Source organism: Rhinatrema bivittatum, chromosome 6, assembly GCF_901001135.1.
Source record: "Rhinatrema bivittatum chromosome 6, aRhiBiv1.1, whole genome shotgun sequence".
NCBI lineage: Eukaryota > Metazoa > Chordata > Amphibia > Gymnophiona > Rhinatrematidae > Rhinatrema > Rhinatrema bivittatum.
Genome location: NC_042620.1, coordinates 65,250,385 through 65,272,338, shown reverse-complemented (window position 1 = coordinate 65,272,338; position 21,954 = coordinate 65,250,385). Strand labels below are relative to the sequence as shown.

The following is a 21,954-nucleotide window of genomic DNA, read 5'->3' as shown; positions in this document are numbered from 1 at the left end:
GAGCTGGATTTTCTAAGGTCACAGACCTTAAGACAATCCGGCGGTAACAGGGGGGGGGAGAGGCAAAGCGGGGGGAGGGGGGGGGGGGGGGGGGCGGGCCTGCGAAAGCCGGCAGCCATCGCACCTCTGCGGTGCGCTGGCTGCCGGCTTTCGCACCGAAGAACTACACCATAAAAGGTGTAGTTATTCGTCGCGAAACTGGCGGCGTTAAGTGTCCTTACCTTTCGCCGGAAGAGATGTCTGCACAGTGTCGGCCCCGGTGCCGCCCCGACTCCTCCTCTTCCGGGGCCGACTCTGCCCCCATTTAGTGATTGCACACGAAAAGGGACTTTTCGCGTGCGTTCGCTTTTGAAAATGACCCCCATAGTGACCAGCACAGTCCATGATGAACTCTTCCTAGATATTAAACACCCAATTGCCACTTTTGATATATTTTTTTTTAATGTTTGCACTGCTCTACTATATAGGACACACATACAAAAAAAATGCATATTAAAATCAAATAAGTAAATAAATAAATATTCTTCTGAATTAAACCTTTTGGGTGCTCTCTTTTTTTATTCCTTTTTTGTGTGTTTTTTCTGAATTAGAAAAAAACATTTTCATCTGATTTTAATGGTCTGAATGACAGGATTATTGACTATCACCATATATTAGTTGGTTCTTTTGAGAAAATGCTGAGGAGTACATTAAGAAAAAAAACAGATTTCGGAGGATTTTATTTTTTACAGTTCAGTTTATTAAAAACATTTTCTTTTCTATTTCAACAACAAATAACAGTGACAAGATAAATAAATGCACTTTTCAGCATGTCAGAAAAGATACTGTTTTGCTATATATATATATAATTTTTTTTTTGCTAATTTTAAAATTTCTTCTATTCCTGTTATATGAAATTCATATTGATATATTTTCTTTTACAGCATCAAATGCTGACCCAAGGAGCAGGGAATCGCAAGTTCAAATGCACGGAGTGTGGCAAAGCCTTCAAGTATAAACACCATCTGAAGGAACACCTGCGAATTCACAGTGGTGAGTACTGGAGGTGCTGGTGTTCCAATTTGCATTTCATCTAATTAGCTGAGTTTTAAAGATTTTTTTTTAAAGCTTATGCAGTTCTGGTTTTATTTATTTATTTATTTATTAGCTTTCCAAAGCTACAAAGATATTTCATAAATTATTTGTGCCTGACTCATCCTCATGAGATCTGTCATACCATTAATAGCAAGTGGTCTTGTGCAAGACTTGGAAACATGACTGATTACACTGCTTACAAAACAAAAAAATGTTTCATTACCTTTATTTTTTGTAACGCCTAGAAACACAAAGAATTCATTGAATTGGTTCATGGTTGTGATAAATATTATTTATCTGTAAAAATTATTTTATTCTGGGTTGGGTTTTTTTTTACTAGTAGAATCAAATAAAATTTGGCTTATATGCTGCGATGCTGGGCAATATTCAAGGCTGTTTTGAGCATTAAGAAATTTGGACTTTGGGTAAATTAATGCATGGAAACCTCCCTTCAACAAAAGAGTTACTTAGCCATGGAAATTTTAAGGACTGAGTTTCAGATCTAGTCTGAAAGTAGGTGAATAAGGATTCAGGATTGGAAGTAGGTAAAGGACTGCCATGCAGAAATGTTTGTTTGGGGGTTTTTTTAAGCAGCAGGGTGGGGATTAGTCACAACTCTGCACCCTGGCAGCCCAGCCATAGGGTTGCAGTCTTGTGCATTTTTTATTTATTTATTTAATTTCAGATTGTTAACTGTTTTTCTAATTAATAAGATGAATGGATACACAAAGCTAAACATCAAATTACAATCCATTTTAGCTATAGATTAATTAAATAGAGAAGCCAGACATAAATATAGAAACACCTTAAGAAAGAGTCTGCACATCTTCCCTTCCTGTTGCAATACCACAAACTCTACTGGCTCTCTGGCTTTGCTTTCACTTCCCCACTGGTATACTGTTATGCTTGTGTGACAAATATAAGTCAATCAGTGGTCAATTTTTAAACCGTCCACAGTGCTTTCTGGCCTGCGAATGCCAATTTTCAAAGGGAAGCTCTTCACAGAGTTTTCCTTTGAAAATCCCATGGCAGATATCATGGTGACATGGGGATCTTTTACCTTGCATATCCCTAGATTCATCAAAATACTATAAATATAGCAGAAATAGTGCTGCATCAGCAATTTCCACAACGTGCAATACAGTATCACAGTGCATGTCATTTTACGCAGCATGCGTATTTCATTTATGTATATACCAGCTACCTCGGGAGGGGGGGGGAGAGGGAGAGGGAGCGAGAGAGAGAGAAAGAAAAAAGAGAGAGAGAATAGGGCTCTATATTTATTTCTTTATTTATTTTAAACTTTTGTTACTCGCCCTTCCTACATTCAGGGTAGGGTACAATGGATACATACATAATTGTTAATACATAAATAAAGCATATGTAAAAGAAGTAATCAAAACTTAAAATCACAATAAAAGTACATAAACAAAAACATACACAGACAAAACCATCACAACTTTAAAATAAAATAAAAATAAAATCTAAACTAAAAATGGTGTAAAACTTATAGAACAAAAGTCCGGCCATGTGTATAATTTAGGAACAACAGTGGAGTTTATATCTTCTCTGTCTAACTCAATAAAGTTTTCTTAAATAAATACATTTTTAATGCTTTCCTGAAAAACATTTTTTCAGTAAGATTTCTTAATTCAAAAGGGAGAGAGTGCTATAAAATTGGACCTGCAGATGAGAATGTGTGTTCTCGACTTTCTTCTCAGCATATAGCTCTGGGAGAGGGAACATCAAGGAGTAGGTGAAAGGAGGATCTTAATGTTCTACCAGGAGTAGGAATTTTAAGAATAGATGTAATACAGGGAGAATGAATATTGTGAGTAACAGAATGTATAATTGTTGCTAACATATTGGATTTGAAATGATATGGGGAGCCAGTGCAGGGATTCAAGTACAGGTGTAATATGTTCATGGATTGATTGATATTCCTATCAATAGCCTAGCAGTTGAGTTCTGAATAATCTGTAATGGATGAGTGGTATGGGTTGGTAATCCAGTTAAGAGTGAATTGCAGTAGTCAATACCTGAAATGAGAAGGGACTGTAAAACAGAGTGGAAATTAGTTTTGGTTAGAAGGGGTTTTAAATGACGGAGAAGTCTCAGCTTGTGAAATGAGGATTGTGTCATGCATGGATAGTACTGGGTCAATCAAGACTCCAAGGTTGTGAACTTTCTGAGTAAATTGAATTGTCTGATTATTGAATTGGAAACTATTCAGAATATTTGGATTTGGAAAATGAGACAGAATGATGATATCAGTTTTTGAAATATTAAGTGCTAGCTTTTTATGGTTTAACCATTGTTGGATGGTTGTTAGACAGGAGCTAAGAAAAGGTTCAGTTTGTGCCCAAGTTTCATTAAGAGGAAAGAAGAATTGTATGTCATCCACATATAATTTAAAGTTAATACCAAGATTAGAAAGGATATGGCATAGATGTTTTAAATAGATATTAAACAGACGAGAGAGCCGATCCTTGCAGAACATCAGAAAATAAATTATCCCAAGAGGAAGAATAAGATTGAAGAAACCTTCTGAGATCTATTAGAAAGATTTGAAGTAAACCAAGAAAGGACAACACCAGAGATCCCAAGCGAGCGTAGCCTATATATATTATCTAGCACTGTAAATGGCCACATTCAACTTGGTGTGGTTTTGGTGGGGGTGGTGTTAAATACACAGAGAAATTAACTGCAAATTTTAAATCACTGAAAAATTTCTATCATTTGAATCGATGAAAGGTACAACAATAAGAGTTGATTTGTACAATGCAGTCTCTAGTATGTAACATCACCCTCCCCCCAAAACCCACCCTGAGCTGAATGTGCCCATCTACAGTGATAAAGATATACAGAGTCCTATTCTTTCTCCCTTCCTCCCTTGTGATAATGGCTGTGGTTGCACAATAAAAAGTATTCTCCTCTACTACAAAAAAAAAAGGTGTAGTTATTTCTGACTTTAAATCCCGTGTCACTGTGCATTAATCTACCACATTCCATGGAAGAAGAACCCCAATTTGCATTAACTCCTCCCACTTGCACAACAAATTTAAAATTTACATGGTAACTTGCATTGCGATATTTATTGCATGCATTAGACCCATTTAACATATGTTTGGGCCCTAACGCATTTTGATGAATGACTTGGTTACTTTACAGATGTAAAGTACATGAGGTAAAGCAAGCATGAGGAATTAAAAATGAAATCCCCTCATGTATTCCACCCAGCCCCTACTTTTACCCCAGTGCTGCTCCTTTTCCCTACGTTGGGCAATTTTCAAAGGGGCTATTTTCCTTGGGTAAACACCCATTTACTAGAGGAAATCCCATTGAAAATTGCTCTCTCAGTATACTTTTATTCAGTTATCTATGGCATTGCACACACCTTCAGTGCTGTATGGGAGCAGAATAATAATAAATAGAAGAACAGAATTGTGAGGAAAGGCTACAAGTAAAGAAGAAAACAGGAGATTGTGAATTAAGAAAAAGTTAACAATGTTGTAAGTCCCATTAGAATCAGCATGAGGTCTAGAATGACCCTTTGTATGATAATAAATGAAATTCCCACAGTCTCTTTTGCCCTGTTTGTCTTGATTAGATTGTAAAATCTACCAAGCAGGGACTGTCTCTTATATGTATTTGTACATCGAAGAGACATAGAACTGATAAGTAGTAGTAGTAGTAATAGTAAAATAGTAATATAGTAATGATAATGATAATATTGAGCATACTGGATGACTGGAAAGGTCTCCTGCCTGACATGGTGAAATTTGAAAATGCATGGGAAAAAACATGGAAGGAAGGAAGGTGTTAGTCTAACTATGGAAATGTATATTCTCATCTACACGGATTGGTAGAAAACCAGAGAGGAAGACAACTGGGCAAACTGGATAGCCTAATCCATCTCAATCTGCTGTCATCTACTATGTTACTATGTTACTTTGTGAAAGTAGAATTCCAAACTGGTGACATATTATAAAGAAGTGGTTCCTAGACCACTGCAAATAATGACATAAAGTGAAAAGCTGGCCCTTACCTCTCTGATTTTAGCGAGGGAGGATGAAAAGTATGGGTATCTATGACTGAATTGTTGGCTGCTGTTTTGGTGCCACCCCCACTCTTTTGGTTCCCTTTGGGTTCTTCATCCCATATTCTGGGGTACAGCTCAAAATAAGAAAGGAGGGAGAGAGACTGTTGTATTGGTGCCTCTCAGAGATTGATGGAGAGTGCAGGATGAGACTGTGGCTGCGTTCTCATCACTCTCCAATAATCTGGTAAAGGTGCCATTGTGTAAGCCTGTCTCCCAAGGAAGGCTAGAAAGCTAAGACAGTGCTGGCATTAGACTGCATGGGCAAAGGCAGAAATAGTGGAATGATCGGGGCAAGGAGAGGGAGGGAGGAAGGAGGCAGTGACAGCTCGACCAGCAGGGGTGGTTCTGTCATGACGCGGCAGCCTCAGGTGGCAGAATTTTGGAGCGGCAAAATGTGCCCATCCAAAATACCTCTATGGTGACCGCCATTTCACCATGCCTCGAAAGTCAAACATCAAATCAGACAGGGATAAACCAAACCCCTGCCTGATCCACTTAATGGCAACCCCGAGCAGCAAGACTCGCATTTTTCCCCAACGTCATCTCCTGCTGCCGCGAGACTTGCTGCTGTGGGAGATAAAATTGGGAGAAACGTGACTCATCATCTCCAGCTGCCATGAGACTGGCCCCACAGCAGCAGGAGATGACATTGGGAGAAATGCAACTCATCATCTGCTGCCATGAGACTGGCTCAGGGGCAGCAGGAGATGACGAGTCGCATTTCTCCCAATGTCATTTCCTGCTGCCGCGGGTTTCATAGCAGCAGGAGATGACGTCAGGAAAAAGGTGAATCCTGCTCCCTGGGGTTGCCACTGAGTGGATCGGGCCTGCATGTGTCGGGGGGGGGGGGGGGGGGGGCGGGGGGTGAAAGCCAATGTGTGGGTGTATATGTGTAACTGCTTGGGTGTGGGTGGGTGAATGAATGGATGCCTTCCTGGGTCTGTCTGTGTGAGAATGGGTGCTTGCCTGGGGTCTGTGTGTGTGTGTGAGAATGAATGTGTCCATGCTTGGGGGGGGGGGGGGGGAATGGTGTGAAAATGAATGGGAGCTTGCCTGGGTGTGTGTATGTGAGGGAGCCAGTGAGAGCGTGGGTGTGTATGAGAGAATCCGGGGGAGTAAGCTCTTGTGTGTGTGGGGGTGGGAGAAAAGAGAGAGTCTTAGAGCCTGAAAGTGTGTCAGTGTCTGTGAGAGATCTTGTGGGTGTGTATAAGAGTGTATGTATGTGTGTGTGTGTGTGTGTGTGTGAGACAGTGTATGTGTGAGAGGGGGCTGGGGTGTGAGAGAGGACGGGGCAAAGGGCAAGACGGGGGTGAGAGAGGGGGGAGGGAGGTGAGAGGGGTGGGGGCAGCAGGGGCAGTTCTAAAATGAGGCAGCTATTTCACATGGCAAGATTTTGAGGTGGCAAAATTGCCCCTGAAACCTTCCTGCCACAGCCGCCTCACCCTGACTTTATTAGTCCTTTTTTTTTTTTTTACTTCCTGGTGAAAGAGAATAAGAGGGGCTGCTGGTGCTGCGGCCTGAAGAGAAACCTATGGGGCCATAGCAGAGCCATCCTGCCACGGACGGAAAACAGCTATGAGGGCCAGAAGAGAGTCCTGCAAGGCCGTGGCAGAAGCCATCCTGGCCAGCAGTGGCTGAAAAATGAAAAAGGTGCTGCGAGCCGCCGCCAGAGCCAAAGCTGGTGGCAGCTAAAGAAATAGATAGGGATGTGCAGAGGCACCGCATACGTTACATTCGGTATTTGTATTTGTCGGGGGAGGGGGGGCAGATACATTGCATTCGGCAAGGGGACCCCCCGATCAGTTCATGCGTTCCATTCTTATTCGTTTCCAGGCTAAAATTTAATTACAAACCCCCACCCTCCTGACCCCCCCAAGACTTGCCAAAAGTCCCTGGTGGTCCAGCGGGGGTCCAGGAGCCATCTACTGCACTCATGCCGTCGGCTGCCGGTATTCAAAATGGCACCGATAGCCTTTGACCTTACTATGTCACAGGGGCTACCAGTGCCATTGGGTTGGCCCCTGTCACATGATAGGAGCAATGGATGGCTGGTGCCATCTTGTGCTCCTACCATGTGACAGGGGCTGACCAATGGCACCGGTAGCCCCTGTGACATAGTAAGGGCAAAGGCTATCAGCGCCATTTTGATTACTGGCACCCAACGGCCCGAGTGCAGGAGATTGCTCCTGGACCCCCGCTAGACCACCAGGGTCTTTTGGCAAGTCTTGGGGGGGGGTCAGGAGGGTGGGGGTTTTGTTTAAATTTGCTCCTTTAAACAGCTGAATAATTCGGTGAAGATTCATTGTATTCGTGGGAATCACGATACATTTCGTGACGCAACGAATACAACGAATATGTCCCTATACGTTGCGGATTGCCAATACGTTGCAAACGAATGCACACCCCTAGAAATAGAAGAGGAGCCGCCACCGGAGCCCAAGCCGGCGACAATTGAATAAATGGAAGAGGGGCTGCCGCTGGAGCCCAAGTCGGTGGTGGCTGAAGAAATGGAAGAGAAAGGCAGTGCTGCCCCGTCAAAAGTGACGGTGTAGTAAGTGTGGCCTTAGTAAGTGGAAAAGCAGCATACCCCGCTGGCAACGTTGCTGATTCTGGTGGGGCTGTGCTGCTTTTCCATTTACTAAGAACACGCTTACCACACCGACAATTTTGGCAGGGCCGTGCTGCTTTGGAGAAGGAGGAGCGCCTGTGCCGGAAGTAGTCCAATGCTGGCGCGGCCCTGTGGCCAGAGGTTGTTCCCTTGGCCAAGGGGGCTGAGAAAGAGTTTGCTACTGCCTGCTAGGTCAAGGAGGAAGTGAGTGAGAGAGAGCATGTGTGCGGGAGAGTGAGAGTGAGCATGTGTGCTTGTGTGTGGGAAAATGAGAGAGAGCATGTATGCATGTGTGTGGGACAGTGAGTATTGTGTGTGGGATAGTGAGAGAAAGTGTGTGCATGTGTATGGGAGAAAGAGATCATGTGTGCTAGTGAGTGGGACAGTGAGAGCATGTGTGCATGTGTGTGGGATAGTGAGAGAGCATATATGTGGGATAGTGAGAGCATATATGTGGGAGAGGGAGAGCATGTGTGCTTATGTGTGAGAAAGTGAGAGAGAGCATGTTTGCTTGTGTGTGGGAGAATGAGAGAGCATGTGTGTTTGTGTGTGGGACAGTGAGAGCATGTATGCATGTGTGTGGGAGAGTGACAGCATGTGTGCTTGTGTGTGAGAAAATGAGAGAGAGCATGTATGTATGTGTGTGGGAGTGTGAGAAAGAGCATGTATGTATGTATGCGGGGGGGGGGGTGAAAGAGAGCATGTATATGTATGAGAGGGAGCATGTGTGTGCACCATTACCCCAGTTTCTCTCTGCTGCTAATCCATGTCAATTTCAGGGCATCTGGAAATCAAAAGTTCCAAGGTATGGATTACAGGGAATTTTTTAAAATTCCTATTTTAATTGTTAGGTGTTATATGATGTGTCTGTTTTGAAATATTTTATTGTTGCTTGGAAGATTTTTATATGAGTTTTTAATTATTGAATATTATTCTGTTCATTAATTGTTTTCAATTATTCATTTTATTAGTATGGTTTTACTAATTTTGTTTTATGAGGAATGGTAATGTTTCTGTTTTTTACATTGTTGCAGTACATACAGTATTTGGCTTGTTGCAGTTTCCAGTTCAATTTTGTCTGTACATTTCTATTTATACGGTATGGTCTTTTTATTCTGTATTTGAGGATCTATCTGTGTTTTGCATGTGTGACTGAAGTAAGTTATTCCATTAGTGTGTAGTTTCCCTGTAGGGATCTATAGCAGCTTGGCTTGTTCTGTTTTCCTAATAAGGGTATATTACTATTTTAGGCCTAATATTTGTAATATTAACTTTCATAGGTAGGGTTGTTGCTGTTTGAGTGCTGGCAGTTAGTGCAATTTTTATATAGAAATTAGGGATATGCATTCGTTTGCGACGAAATAGGAAATATAGACAATATTTCCTATTTCATCTCATTTCAGGGAGTCGCCGAAACGATAGGAAAACTTACAAAATTTCATGTGGTTTTTCTTATCGTTTTTTGGGGGGAGAGAAGGGGCGCATTAAAAAAAACACCCCCAAACCCACCCCAACCCTTCAAATTTCATTAACTGCAATCCCCACAAGACTTACTGAAAGTCCCTGGTGGTCCAGCAGGGTCCCGGGAGCAATCTCCCCCTCTCGGGCCATCAGCTGCCACTAATCAAAATGGCACCGATGGCCCTTTGCCCTTACTATGTGACAGGGGCTATCAGTGCCATTGGCCAGCCCTGTCACATAGTAGGAGCAATGGATGGCCCGTGCCATTTTTTAAGATGGCGCTGGCTGTCCATTGATCCTACCATGTGACAGGGGCCGGCCAATGGCACCGATAGCCCCTGACACATGGTAAGGGCAAAGGGCCACCGGCGCCATTTTGTTTACTGGCAGCTGATGGCCCGAGAGTGGGAGATCGCTCCCGGGACCCCCGTTGGACCCCCGCTGGACCACCAAGGACTTTAGGCAAGTTTTAGGAGGATTGGGAGTTTGGGGGATTGTAATTAATTAAATCTTAAGAGTTGGGGTGGGGTTTTTTTTTAAAATATTTTATATTTTGGTAATATTTAAACATTGTTATACATATTTTTAATTGGCTGAATTTATGAGCAGATTTGACATTATTTTTATTGGTATGTTTAATGTTTTATATTTCTTGATTGTGTTTGCATTGCTTACAGAGTCTGGCTTCTTGTGATTTCCAGTTCAAGTTTTGTTTACATGCTTCAATTTATATTTTATGATCTCTTTATTCTGTATTTGGTGAGAATCTATTTGTGTTCTGCTTGTATGACTGAGGCTTTAGTTATTCTGCTAGCATGTAGTTTCTCTGTAGGGATTTACAAAAACCTGGCTTTATTCTGTTTTCCTAATAGGAGGTGTATTGGTGTTTAGGGCCTGATGTAATATTTGCAGTATGGCTTTTTCATAGGTTTGAGTGCTGGCAATTAAGATATGGAAAGCTTACTATACTGGAATTGTAGTTTATTCCTGGCTTTCTGTGGGCCAAGTCCACACCCAATGCACTTTATCATAGGCCTAATACCATATGGGATCCAGTAACCCACTTTGATTACTATGAGAAATATAGTTTATTAAGTCTATTAACTATTATTTTTGAAAATGTGGTTTTTTTGCAGTGTATGCCTATATAATATATATATATTGTAAGTGATATTTTTACTTCAGAAGATTGTACTTTGAATGTCTATTTTCCATATTCAATCTGCCTTTTTAGGTTGGGGAAGTTAATAAATTTTAAAAGGGCAAAGAATGCATACGTTTTAATTATGTGGGGAGGGGAGGGAAGAGGGAATGAAAGGCTGTAAGGTTTGTCTAGGACATCTAATACCCTTGTATCAGCCTTAAGAGAGAGTGTGTCACACATACAGGCTCTGACCAATCACCAACCTCTCATACCCACAGGGTGCAGGTCCTGGAGAAGGGTAGGAGGCAGGCAATAGGGAATAGAGGAGTCCTATTCTAGACCCAGGAGGTGGGGCAGCCAAAGGCCACCCCGCCCCATTAAATGTTTCTCTGGCACCCCCTAGTGCACATGCTGAAGACTGAGAACAAAAATATAACAGGCCCAAAAACTGAGTGGTTAGAACAGTGAAAGCCAGGGTTTAAATCCTATTGCCATTCCTTGTGACCCTGGGCAAGTCATTTCACCCTCCATTGCCTTCCCAGTGCCCTGGCCCTCAGTGATTTTACCTGTACCGGGCCATTTGGGGGGGGGGGGGGGGCATCTCATGCCTCGCCTCAGACAGCAGATTGTCTTGAGCCACCCCTGTCGACCAGAGTTTAGAAAGGAGACAGTAACAGCTGGACTGAAGCCTGTTTGGAAAGTTGGAGAAGGCAACAGTGAACCAAACAGGATCTTATAAAATTCTTTTTCACTCAACGCACAATTAAACTCTGGAATTTGTTGCCAGGGGATGTGATTAGTGCAGTTAGTGTAGCTGGGTTTAAAAAAGGTTTGGATAAGTTCATGGAGGAGAAGTCCATTTCCTGCTATTAATTAAGTTGACTTAGAAAATAACCACTGCTATTACTGGCATCAGTAGCATGGGATAGACTTAGTTTTTGGGTACTTGCCAGGTACTTGTAGTCTGAATTGGCCACAGTTGGAAACAGGATGCTGGGCTTGATGGACCCTTGGTCTGACCCAGTATGGCATGTTCTTATGTTCTTATGAAGAAAGGAGGAGGAGGTAGCATTGGCTTGATCGGGGCCTGGAGAGGAAAGGAGGAAGCAGTAACTTGATTGAGGCTGAAATAGAGAGGGAGAGAAATAAAAGGTAGTAGTCATCTGATCAGGGCCCGAGACAAAATGGTCCAATTGGTGCCTGGGATTGAAGGGAGAAGGGGCAGCAGATCTTATTGCAGGTGGATGGTCTATATGTCCTATGGTCTGCCTGTTGGGAACCACTGTTTTAAAGAATAGATGAATCTATCTGAATACATTTAGCTACTTTGTAAATCTGTTTGCATATTTTTGGGCCATATGTAATAAGCATTTTCCCATGAATTCAACATGGGAGAAAATCTTTAGTACATAAATCCATTTGTTTTCTGTTGAGATATTAATTAGTAACAGTAAATTAAAGTAGATAAAAACCAATTGCCCATCTACTCTGCCCAGTTTTCATTCTCTCTGGTCTCTCACTTTGGTAGATAAGCATATATATTTCCATATTTAAACCAATGCCAGCTCCTCTTTTATCTAACCTCTTACCCCGTTCCTACCAGTGTTCTCTATACCTGTTCCAAGCATGTTTAAATTTAATTACCACTTCCACTAGCATCTACCACCTCCTCTAGGCATCTATTCCAGGGCTTCTCATCTATCTCTTTGGTTATTACAAGACCCATACTTATTTCAACAACCAAGCCCTCCCAAGTTTTATAATAATACTTGACAAAGCCACCAAAGATAATGGTGCTGTTGTCCTAAATATCCAGTCACTCCAGTCTTGTTGATGTTAAGGTTATACCATAGCTGCTCCTTGAAGGTTATCCTGACTTGCTTCAAAGCATAAGGCAGCTGTACCACCATTTCCTATCCATAGATTTATATTATCTCTTCTTTGGCACTCTAAAGTTTCATATGACTGAGCAAACATTTATGCCCCCTTCGTTATTTCATCTACCTGATACCTACTACCTGCTGTTATGATGAAACATGTTTATATTCCTTCATGGTAATCTGCAACTTCAGATTACATCCCCTCATTATTAAATTTATTTTTGAGGGTAAAGAAAAAACCTAAAACGATGTTGACCTTGTTGTTTTATGATTAATGGGCCACTTTAGTTGAGGGTAAAAAATGATGAAGTACTTATCCTATGTTAAAAAAGCACAGGAAAAAAGAATATATATGTTAACAGACAGCAATTAGTTTTCAATTGAAATTTCTCTGTGATTGATCATTTAATCATTTTACCTCAGCTGAATGAAAGCACAAAAGATAAATATGTAACTAACTGAACATTTATTCTCATTTTAGGTGAAAAACCATATGAATGCCCAAACTGCAAGAAACGTTTCTCCCATTCTGGCTCCTACAGTTCACACATCAGCAGCAAGAAATGTATTGGTTTGATCTCTGTAAATGGCAGAATGAGAAACAATATCAAGACGGGTTCTTCTCCTAATTCTGTATCTTCCTCTCCCACTAACTCAGCCATTACACAGCTGAGACACAAGTTGGAAAATGGTAAACCACTTGGTATGTCTGAGCAATCAGGCTTATTGAAAATTAAAACAGAACCACTAGATTTCAATGACTATAAGCTTCTTCTGGCCTCTTCACATGGGTTTAATGGACCTAGCCCTTTTATGAATGGTGGACTTGGAGCAACCAGTGCATTAGAAATTCACACTTCTGCTCAAGGATCAATGCAGCACTTAGGTGTAGGGATGGAAGCACCACTTCTTGGATATCCAAGTAATTTAAGTGAGGTACAAAAGGTTCTACAGATTGTGGACAACACCATTTGCAGGCAGAAAATGGACTGCAAGTCTGAAGAAATCTCAAAGCTGAAAGGTTATCATATGAATGAAACAGGATCTCAACTAGAGGAACAAGGAGTTACTTCCCCTGGAATTCCACCAGTGGGTCTTCCAGTAGTGAGTCATAATGGTGCCACTAAAAGTATAATTGACTATACATTAGAAAAAGTCAATGAAGCCAAAGCTTGCCTTCAGAGTTTAACAACAGACTCAAGAAGGCAGCTCAGTAATATTAAGAAAGATAAGTTGCGTACCTTAATAGACCTGGTAAGTGAAGACAAAATGTTAGAGAACCATAACATAACCTCTTCATTTTCTTGCCAGTTTTGTAAAGAAAGCTTTCCTGGTCCCATTCCCTTACATCAGCATGAACGTTATTTGTGCAAGATGAATGAAGAAATCAAGGCAGTCCTTCAACCTAATGAAAACATGGCTCTCAACAAACCTGGAGTGTTTGCTGACAAACAAACCCTCCTTTTGTCATCAGTACTTTCTGAGAAAGGAATGACTAGCCCCTTTAACCCATACAAGGACCACATGTCTGTACTTAAAGCATATTATGCTATGAATATGGAGCCCAACTCTGATGAACTACTGAAAATTTCCATTGCTGTTGGCCTTCCTCAGGAATTTGTGAAGGCATGGTTTGAGCAAAGAAAAATCTACCAATATGCAAGTTCCAGGTCACCACCACTGGAAAGGACCAGTGCTGAGGTGGCGCTGGTTGCCACCAACAACACTCCCACTAAAGACTCTTTATCAGTAAGATCACCAATAAAACCTGTGGACTCTACAATTTCACCATCTATAGCTGAACTCCATAACCGTATTACTAATTGTGATACTCCTCTCAGGCTAACAAAACATACTCATTTTACCAGTATTAAACCAGTTATTGATAAATTGGACCACTCCAGGAGCAATACTCCTTCTCCTTTGAATCTTTCTTCCACATCTTCTAAAAACTCCCATAGTAGTTCTTACACTCCAAACAGTTTCTCATCCGAGGAACTTCAGGCTGAGCCTTTGGACTTGTCTTTACCAAAACAAATGAAGGAACCCAAAAGTGTTATTGCCATAAAGAACAAAACAAAACCCAATAACATCAATATAGACCATAACAGTATTTCCTCATCATCTGAAAATTCAGATGAGCCACTAAACTTGACTTTCATAAAGAAGGAATTTTCTAATTCAAATAACATTGATAAGAGCACTAACCCCCTATTTGGTATGAATCCATTTGGTGCCAAACCTTTGTATACAACACTTCCACCACAAAGCGCATTTCCCCCAGCTGCTTTTATGTCCCAAGTTCAGACCAGCATTCCTGGGATGCGACCATACCCAGGATTAGATCACATGAGCTTCCTACCACACATGGCCTATACTTATCCAACTGGGGCAGCTACATTTGATATGCAGCAAAGGAGAAAGTACCAGCGGAAACAAGGTTTTCAGGTAAATAGTCATAATTATTTATTTGTTTAAGTGCAGAGTTAAATATTTTGTAATCTAACTGCAGCAAAAATAGTCAGAGATCATTTTAAAAAAAAATTGGTCTTGAAAAGCATTGAAGTTTAAGTTTTCAAGGAAAATGTTAGTGCTAAAAGTGTAAACCATAATATTCTTTGCTTATTTTTGAAAAAAAAAAAGGAAAGAAAAGAACAATAAATGAGAGCTGCCACTTATTTGTATTGCTAACTTAGTTGTATTATTTGTACTTATATTCATTTTTAGTTAATTCTAGATATAACTAAATGTACTTAAATGTCACTAAACATGTCTTTTTTTGAATGCTGGTAGTTAAGATCAGGGCTCCTGGTGTCCTGTCCCTGACATGGACTTACTGGTCCCCCAGGAAATCGTAGGAAACAGGAGAGACTGAGGATGTGCAGATGCACTTCTCTTCCTCCTTCTTCTTCACCCCTGCCATGTCATCAGCCATCCTTCCCTATTCTCCCTCTCTCTCTCTCTCTGCTGATGATCAGCTAGCAGGAGGAGGAAAGGAGAAGTGCCTCTGGCAGTGTCCTTCTCACCTGTCACCGAGGGCCTGACTGATGCTTTGAACCACATGGCATTATAGTGTTCATTGTGGTTAAAAACTCTGAATTAGGACCAAAGCAGTGGAGGACATAGAGATGGGTAAAATGATTTGTGTGTGTGTGTGTGTGTGTGTGGGGGGGGGGGGGGGGGGGTTAGGAAGAATGGCGGGGAAGGATGATGGTGACATAGCCTGGGAATGAGATGGGGATCAGCTGGGAGTGAGGAGATACTGGGGAATGAGAGGCAGATCTACAGATCAGGAGGATCAGCTGGGGGGTAAGAGGGGGATCAGCTGGGGCGGTCAAGAGGGGATTGGCTAGAGGATGAGAGTGGAATTGTCTGGAGGAAGCGGTTAACAATGGCATTGGTTAGAGTAGTTAAGAGAAGATGAGGGATGAGATGGGGATTAATGGATAGAAATAGCTAGGGGATGGGAGGAAGATTGGTTGGGAGTGAAACAAAACATTGACTTTGGATGGGGTAGTGAAAGAATGAGTGAAAGGTATGAGAGACGGTATCAACCAAAGTATGTATGTGCGAGAGAGAGAAGAATACCTGTGTGTGTGTGTATGTGTGTGTGTGTGTGTGTGTGTGTATGGCTGTGTATGTGCAAAAGAGAAAGAAGGGAATGGGGATTAAGAGAGGGCATGCAGGTTTTGAGAGTGTGTGAGAGAAGATGTTAAATATGTGATGGGATATGAGGAGGAACAGAACTAGAACAACGGGAGGAATACCTCCCTCCTCCAGAATCTCTCTCTCACTGCCTCACCTCTTCCCATCCCTCTTTCTGCCTTCTCTCCATTCCATTCCTATCTTCCTCTCCTCTTCCATCCCTAGTTCTCTCATCCTCTCCCTCTTGGTCCCTCTCCCCATCCCCGAGTTCTCTTGCCTGTGCTGATACTTGAGATCTATTTTCCCCATTCAAAAAAATAAATGAATTACACAGACACACAAGAAAGTTTGGAAAGTTACTTAATTTTTATAAGGGGGAAATAAAATGAATATTATGTAATATGCAAAAGGATGCAGAATTGCTGCAGAATTTCAGAAAATTTGCAGCAGAATTTTCTAACTCTTGCCACAGAATCTCTTCCTGAGCTGCCACAAGAAAGTGGGAACTGGATCAAGATATTCTCAACATCAAAATTTTCTATAAACAAGTAAATTATTTGAAGAATTAAAAACAAAGTAACAAGGCATGTATTTCTAAAAGTAAATCATAAAAGACCTCGTTTAAACATTTTACATGGATGCCTTTCCCACACATATAGAGGAAACCCTTGCTATAAAAGACTCAATCAATCAGTCAGTCTGGCTAGCTCGTCTCCTTCATAAGTGGGAGATACGCACCGACAGCAAACATTTGAATCAGGCCTAACTGGTGCATTTGTAATTCACCACAGTTTTTTGAAGTTTGCTATGCTGATTGCAATGTGTCTACCACCGTATATTCCTAGGCACTTCTCATGTTTTATTGTGATGCATTAACAGGTTTATGGACTGGTAAATGTTTTATAGTTTCAAATGTGAAAATCAGGTGTGCTTTAACACTAGAGAGAGCATAATCCTTCTTTATATAATGTGAACATGAATTGTACTGTACCTCTGTAACAGCTGTTCTAGTATTCCAGTTCACAGTACATCTGCCTCTTTGTAAATGTATGTAAGCTTATTTAATCTTTCTGATATTAATTAATGCAAACCTAGCCTAAAGAATACAAAATTCTGTGACAGCAAATGGAAATTCATGTTACCATACAAGTGTGTACTCTCTTTGGATCAAGATAAAATAAATATAACAAATTTAATAATTTACTGTTCTACATTCATTATTGCTTACTGCTGAAGGCTGTTGTAGCATAAATAGAACACTGATAAAAAAAAAAAGTATTATTAATATTCTATATTTCAAAATTCAAAATTAAACAAAAAATATAGCCCGAGGCCTTCAGTTGTAAGATGTATATTTAAATGGATTGTATAATAATGTCTGTACGCAAATATAAAATTCAATTAAAAGGACTCTACATGTAGTAAAGAATAAGGTTATGTTTTGAAAGAGAGACTAGTACATTGTTAGCTTTTCTGCTAAGCTCTTTCAGAAATTAATCTAAACAAAATAAATTGCATATTATAGCATTAGTAAAAACAATAAAAACATAAGAAAGGTTTTCTATTGGTTGCCATGTTAATCCACTTGAATATGTAGAATTAAGGGTCAACTAACTAGTCATTCACTGACCTGAAGAATGGATAAGTCTTGAAACCTAGTCACAGATGTATTATGCCACTCCAGTATCAAAATGTCACCTACAACTTGTTTGTTGACCCTTAATTCTATTAAAGCAAAATCTATCACTGGTTCTTTCTTTAAAAACATCATTGCATGATACTTCACTGTCAAAGACTTGAACAGATATTAGATATCAAATTACTGTATATGTAAAAGACTGACTACTACCCAACTTCATAAACAGTAATTGTGGAACGTTAAGAGACTGTATAAGGTTTCTGAATAGTAGCAGGTTAGACAAATTCTCTGATTACTTCGCAGGGAGAATTGCTTGATGGAACACCAGATTACATGTCAGGTCTAGATGACATGACAGATTCTGACTCCTGTCTGTCCCGAAAGAAGATCAAGAAGACAGAAAGTGGCATGTATGCATGTGATTTATGTGACAAGACATTCCAGAAAAGCAGTTCCCTTCTGCGACACAAATATGAACACACAGGTATGAGGAGTTTCAAATCAAGTGAATTTTCATTCCTTGATGCAATTTATAGTTTTCTGTTTTGCACATATTTATTAAAGAAATAACAATGTAACATCTTGTCAGGTAATTTGCAGCCTAAACATGCAAAACATATTAGAGGAAGTGAAACAGAACCGGACCAATGGGGCACATGGAGGGCAATTTTCAGAAGGGTATAACTAGCTAATTAAAGAGTTATATATATATACTTAATCACAAAATGAACACCCTGTTCGATCACTGTGCAAAAATATTTTCTCTATAAATATATTTGCTATATATACTGTATTTCTGTTTTCAAGAATACTAGTTTTTGTAATTTTCAAAAATAATTTTTATAGCCTACACGACTGTGTTGAAAATTTGTTATTAATAAAAATATTATCATCCAGTATAAATATTTATAGGACTTGGTTGAAGGTTTCATATAATCGTCTAGGCGTCCCTGCACCATATTTGCATGTTATAATCATTAACCTCCAACCTCCTCCTTATTTGTGAACTTTTTTATGAATAGTTTTGTGTACTTGTACTGAGGTATTAAATCAGGGCTTGTCATATGTACCCACTACCAGGCACTCAAAGTTTGACAGTAGAGTGTCTATTCAAAGATTTATACATAAATTGAACTTAAGGCTGTTTTTTTCCAATGATGGTGAAATTAGTGTTGATCCTTCCATAGTTAAACCTCGTTCTAACTGGCAACCGCCTAGACCAGTAGATCCACATGTACAAACTTTTCATAAATTGGTTTTACAAGACCTGATTGCATATGAAGCTACATCAGTTCAACATCAATTTAATTTATTACACAAGCAACGTGAAGCTCTGAGAAATTTGTCACAGTCATCTCAGGTAGTTGTTAATCCCGCTGACAAAGGGGGCGCTGTGGTGATCCAAGATAAAGTCACATACATTAATAACCTTATGGTTCATTTACAAGAGCCACAATATTATGTGCAAATACAAAGTGATCCCACACAGTCTATCATAGAGAAGGTTGAGGAAGTAGTCCAGAGAGCTGTTGGTTTGACACAAAAAGAGAGAACGTATCCCATCCAAGGAAACCCATGATATATTCAGTTCCTAAGATACACAAGGATCTTAATTGTCTTCCCATTAGACCCATAGTTTCACAAAATGGGTCAGCCTTGGAACTGGTGGCCGTGTTCATTGATGTATTTCTGCAACCATATGTTCAACAAGTTAGTTCATATGTGAAACATACTGCACATTTTTTAACGTTGTTACAATCAGTGGTTATAGAGCAAGCAGATTATATAATGGTGACAATGGACATTAGCTCATTGTATACTAATATTCCTCAACAAAGCACCCTCCAGATTGTTTCTCAGACCTTGTCTCGATGGGCCATACCTCATAGAATTACAACTGAGTTATTAATGTAACTAACAGAACATAGGGGTAGATTTTCAAAGGGGTACGCGCGTAAGATACGCGCGTACCCCCCGAAAACCTACCCCAAACCCCCCCTGCGTGCGCTGAGCCTATTTTGCATAGGCTCAGCGGCACGCGCAAGCCCCAGGACACGCGTAAGTCCTGGGGCTTGCAAAAAGGGGTGGTCAGGGCGTGGCCAGGGGACGCGGTTAGGGATTGGGGCGTATCCAGGGGCGTGTGGGCGGTCCGGGGCATGGCCGAGTGCCCCGACACAGCGGCCTGTGTCGGGGCCTGCCGTGCCAGCGTGCGTAAGTTACTACTGCCCGGAGGCAGTAGTAACTTCTCGGATAAAGGTGGGGGGGTCTAGATAGGGCCAGGGGGTGGGTTAGGTAGGGGAAGGGAAGGGAAGGTGCAGGGGGTAGAAAAAAGTTCCCTCTGAGGCCGCTCCGATTTCAGAGCGGCCTCGAAGGGAACGGGCAGTGCGTGCAGGGCTCGGCATGCGCAAGTTGCAAAAATGTGCACCCCCTTGTGCGCGCCGACCCCGGATTTTATAAGATACGCGCATAGCTGCGCGTATCTTATAAAATCCAGCATACTTTTGTTCGCGCCTGGTGTGCGAACAAAAGTACACGCGCGTATGTTTTTAAAATCTACCTCTTAGTGTTATTTAACAACTATTTCCGGTTTGGACAAGACTGTTTTCATCAAGTACATGGGATCCCTATGGGATCGCCTTTAGCACCAGCGGTAGAAAACTTGTATGTTGCCAATTTTGAAGAGAGTCATATAGTAACATCAGAATGGTGGGGAGACATTAGATGTTGGCTCAGATTTATAGATGACATCTTTTTTATTTGGATCGGTTCTGATCATAGCGTACAGAGGTTTCTTACATGGATCAATACAGTGGATAGTAATTTGAAATTCACAGCACAGTCATCATCACATCAGATTACCTTCTTGGATATAGAAGTTACCAAATTTCAAGGATCCTTCAACACTACAGTACATCACAAATCCACCGATAGGAACAATTTATTGAAATTTCCAAGTCACCACGCATATAACTTTAAAATTGGCTTACCAGTAAGCCAGTTTTTTAGAATCAGACGTATTTGTTCCACAGACATGGAATACAAGCAGATATATTAAAAGAGAGATTTAGAGCACATAAGTCGTGGTACACCATGGCTAAAATGACGGCTCCTATGGTACAACATTTGAAGGAAGCAGGACACAATATAGCAGATTTAAAATGGACTGTACTGGAACAAACTCAAGTCTCTCCACGAGGAGAGGATTTAAGTGCACAACTGAATTATCGAGAATTATTTTGGATTTACAACTTAAAGTCTTCACACCCGGCAGGGATGAATGAAGAGTTAAATTTGTCCACAGTCTTGTAATATTTATGCTGTCTTTCCATTTATAATACATTTAGTACAAATTAACACAAACCATTTCCATCAGGTCCGCTGGTGTATGAGAGTTTAACAACTAAAGTTATGCAACTATCTCCATTGAGTCCGATTCACAACATTAACAAATGTTTGTGTCTTCAACCAGGTCCATTGCATCGGACAATCACGCACATAAGGAGGCGTGGCAAACTTTTAAAGAATACTCGATCGGAATTAATGAAGAGCTAAAATTTGCTTATAGCCCTGTATCATTTATGCTCCCTGTGTAGTCGTAACACTTTTAGTGTATTTGCATTTTAAGTAGGAATCTTATATTAGTCAGTGTTACTATTTAGGTCTGTTCCTCTGGATCACTGCGCACATAAAGAGGCGTGGTTAAAATTTAAAGAGCCGTCATGGCCAAAATCGCCAGCAGAGTAGAACATCTCTATGTGGTGGACTCCTATTGGCTCTTTGGACTTCATAAACTGTTGGATTGTATCATTTTCATGTCGAGATGTGGGTTATAAGGAGTACACTCCAGATATTGGTTCAGTTGACATCCAGATTGGGAGAGACTTGAGACTCAGACACCTGCATAATTTATCAACCTCTGTGGAATCTAAAGAAGAATTGTGAAGACCGGGAGAAACTTAAGATCAACATATCAGTTGAAACAGAGTAACTAAGGGAAGCGATGAAGACGTCTAAGTTAAGTTACAGTGAGCTTGAGAAAGACTGTGTGGTTCAAGATCACCTGTTTGTATGTTTTGTTGTATAGTATATCCCCCTGAAGAAAGACGATAGCGTCTGAAACATGTACGTGTCGGGACTTTTATAACAGATGTATTTAAAACACACATTATAACAACAGAGCGTCATAACGCCGTGGGAAATACTACCAAACGTTTTTGAGTTCTTTAAACATCACGTTTTTGGAGTCTTTCAACAAGAATAACTTTATTGTATGTCATATATTTAAAACACATTTAAAACATTTTTTTTTTAAAATACAGTACATAAAACTATTCATAAAAAAGTTCACAAATAAGGAGGAGGTTAGAGGTTAATGATTATAAGAAGCATATATGTTGCAGG

The 21,954-nt window shown here is 40.6% G+C and overlaps 1 protein-coding gene across 4 annotated transcripts in view; it reads left to right on the top strand.

Annotated features, from left to right (window-relative positions):
- ZEB2 (zinc finger E-box binding homeobox 2) overlaps positions 1–21,954 on the top strand; it is a 220,513-nt gene that overhangs the window by 172,280 nt on the left and 26,279 nt on the right. For all 4 annotated transcript variants that reach the window (XR_003857336.1, XM_029605419.1, XM_029605417.1 and 1 more), the window contains exons 7-9: positions 924–1,032; positions 12,751–14,717; positions 17,857–18,037. Coding sequence is in view for 3 of the 4 variants with exons in the window: in XM_029605419.1 (XP_029461279.1) it covers positions 924–1,032; positions 12,751–14,717; positions 17,857–18,037 (2,257 nt within the window). In the remaining variant the exon portion in view is untranslated. The remainder of the gene's footprint in view (positions 1–923; positions 1,033–12,750; positions 14,718–17,856; positions 18,038–21,954) is intronic.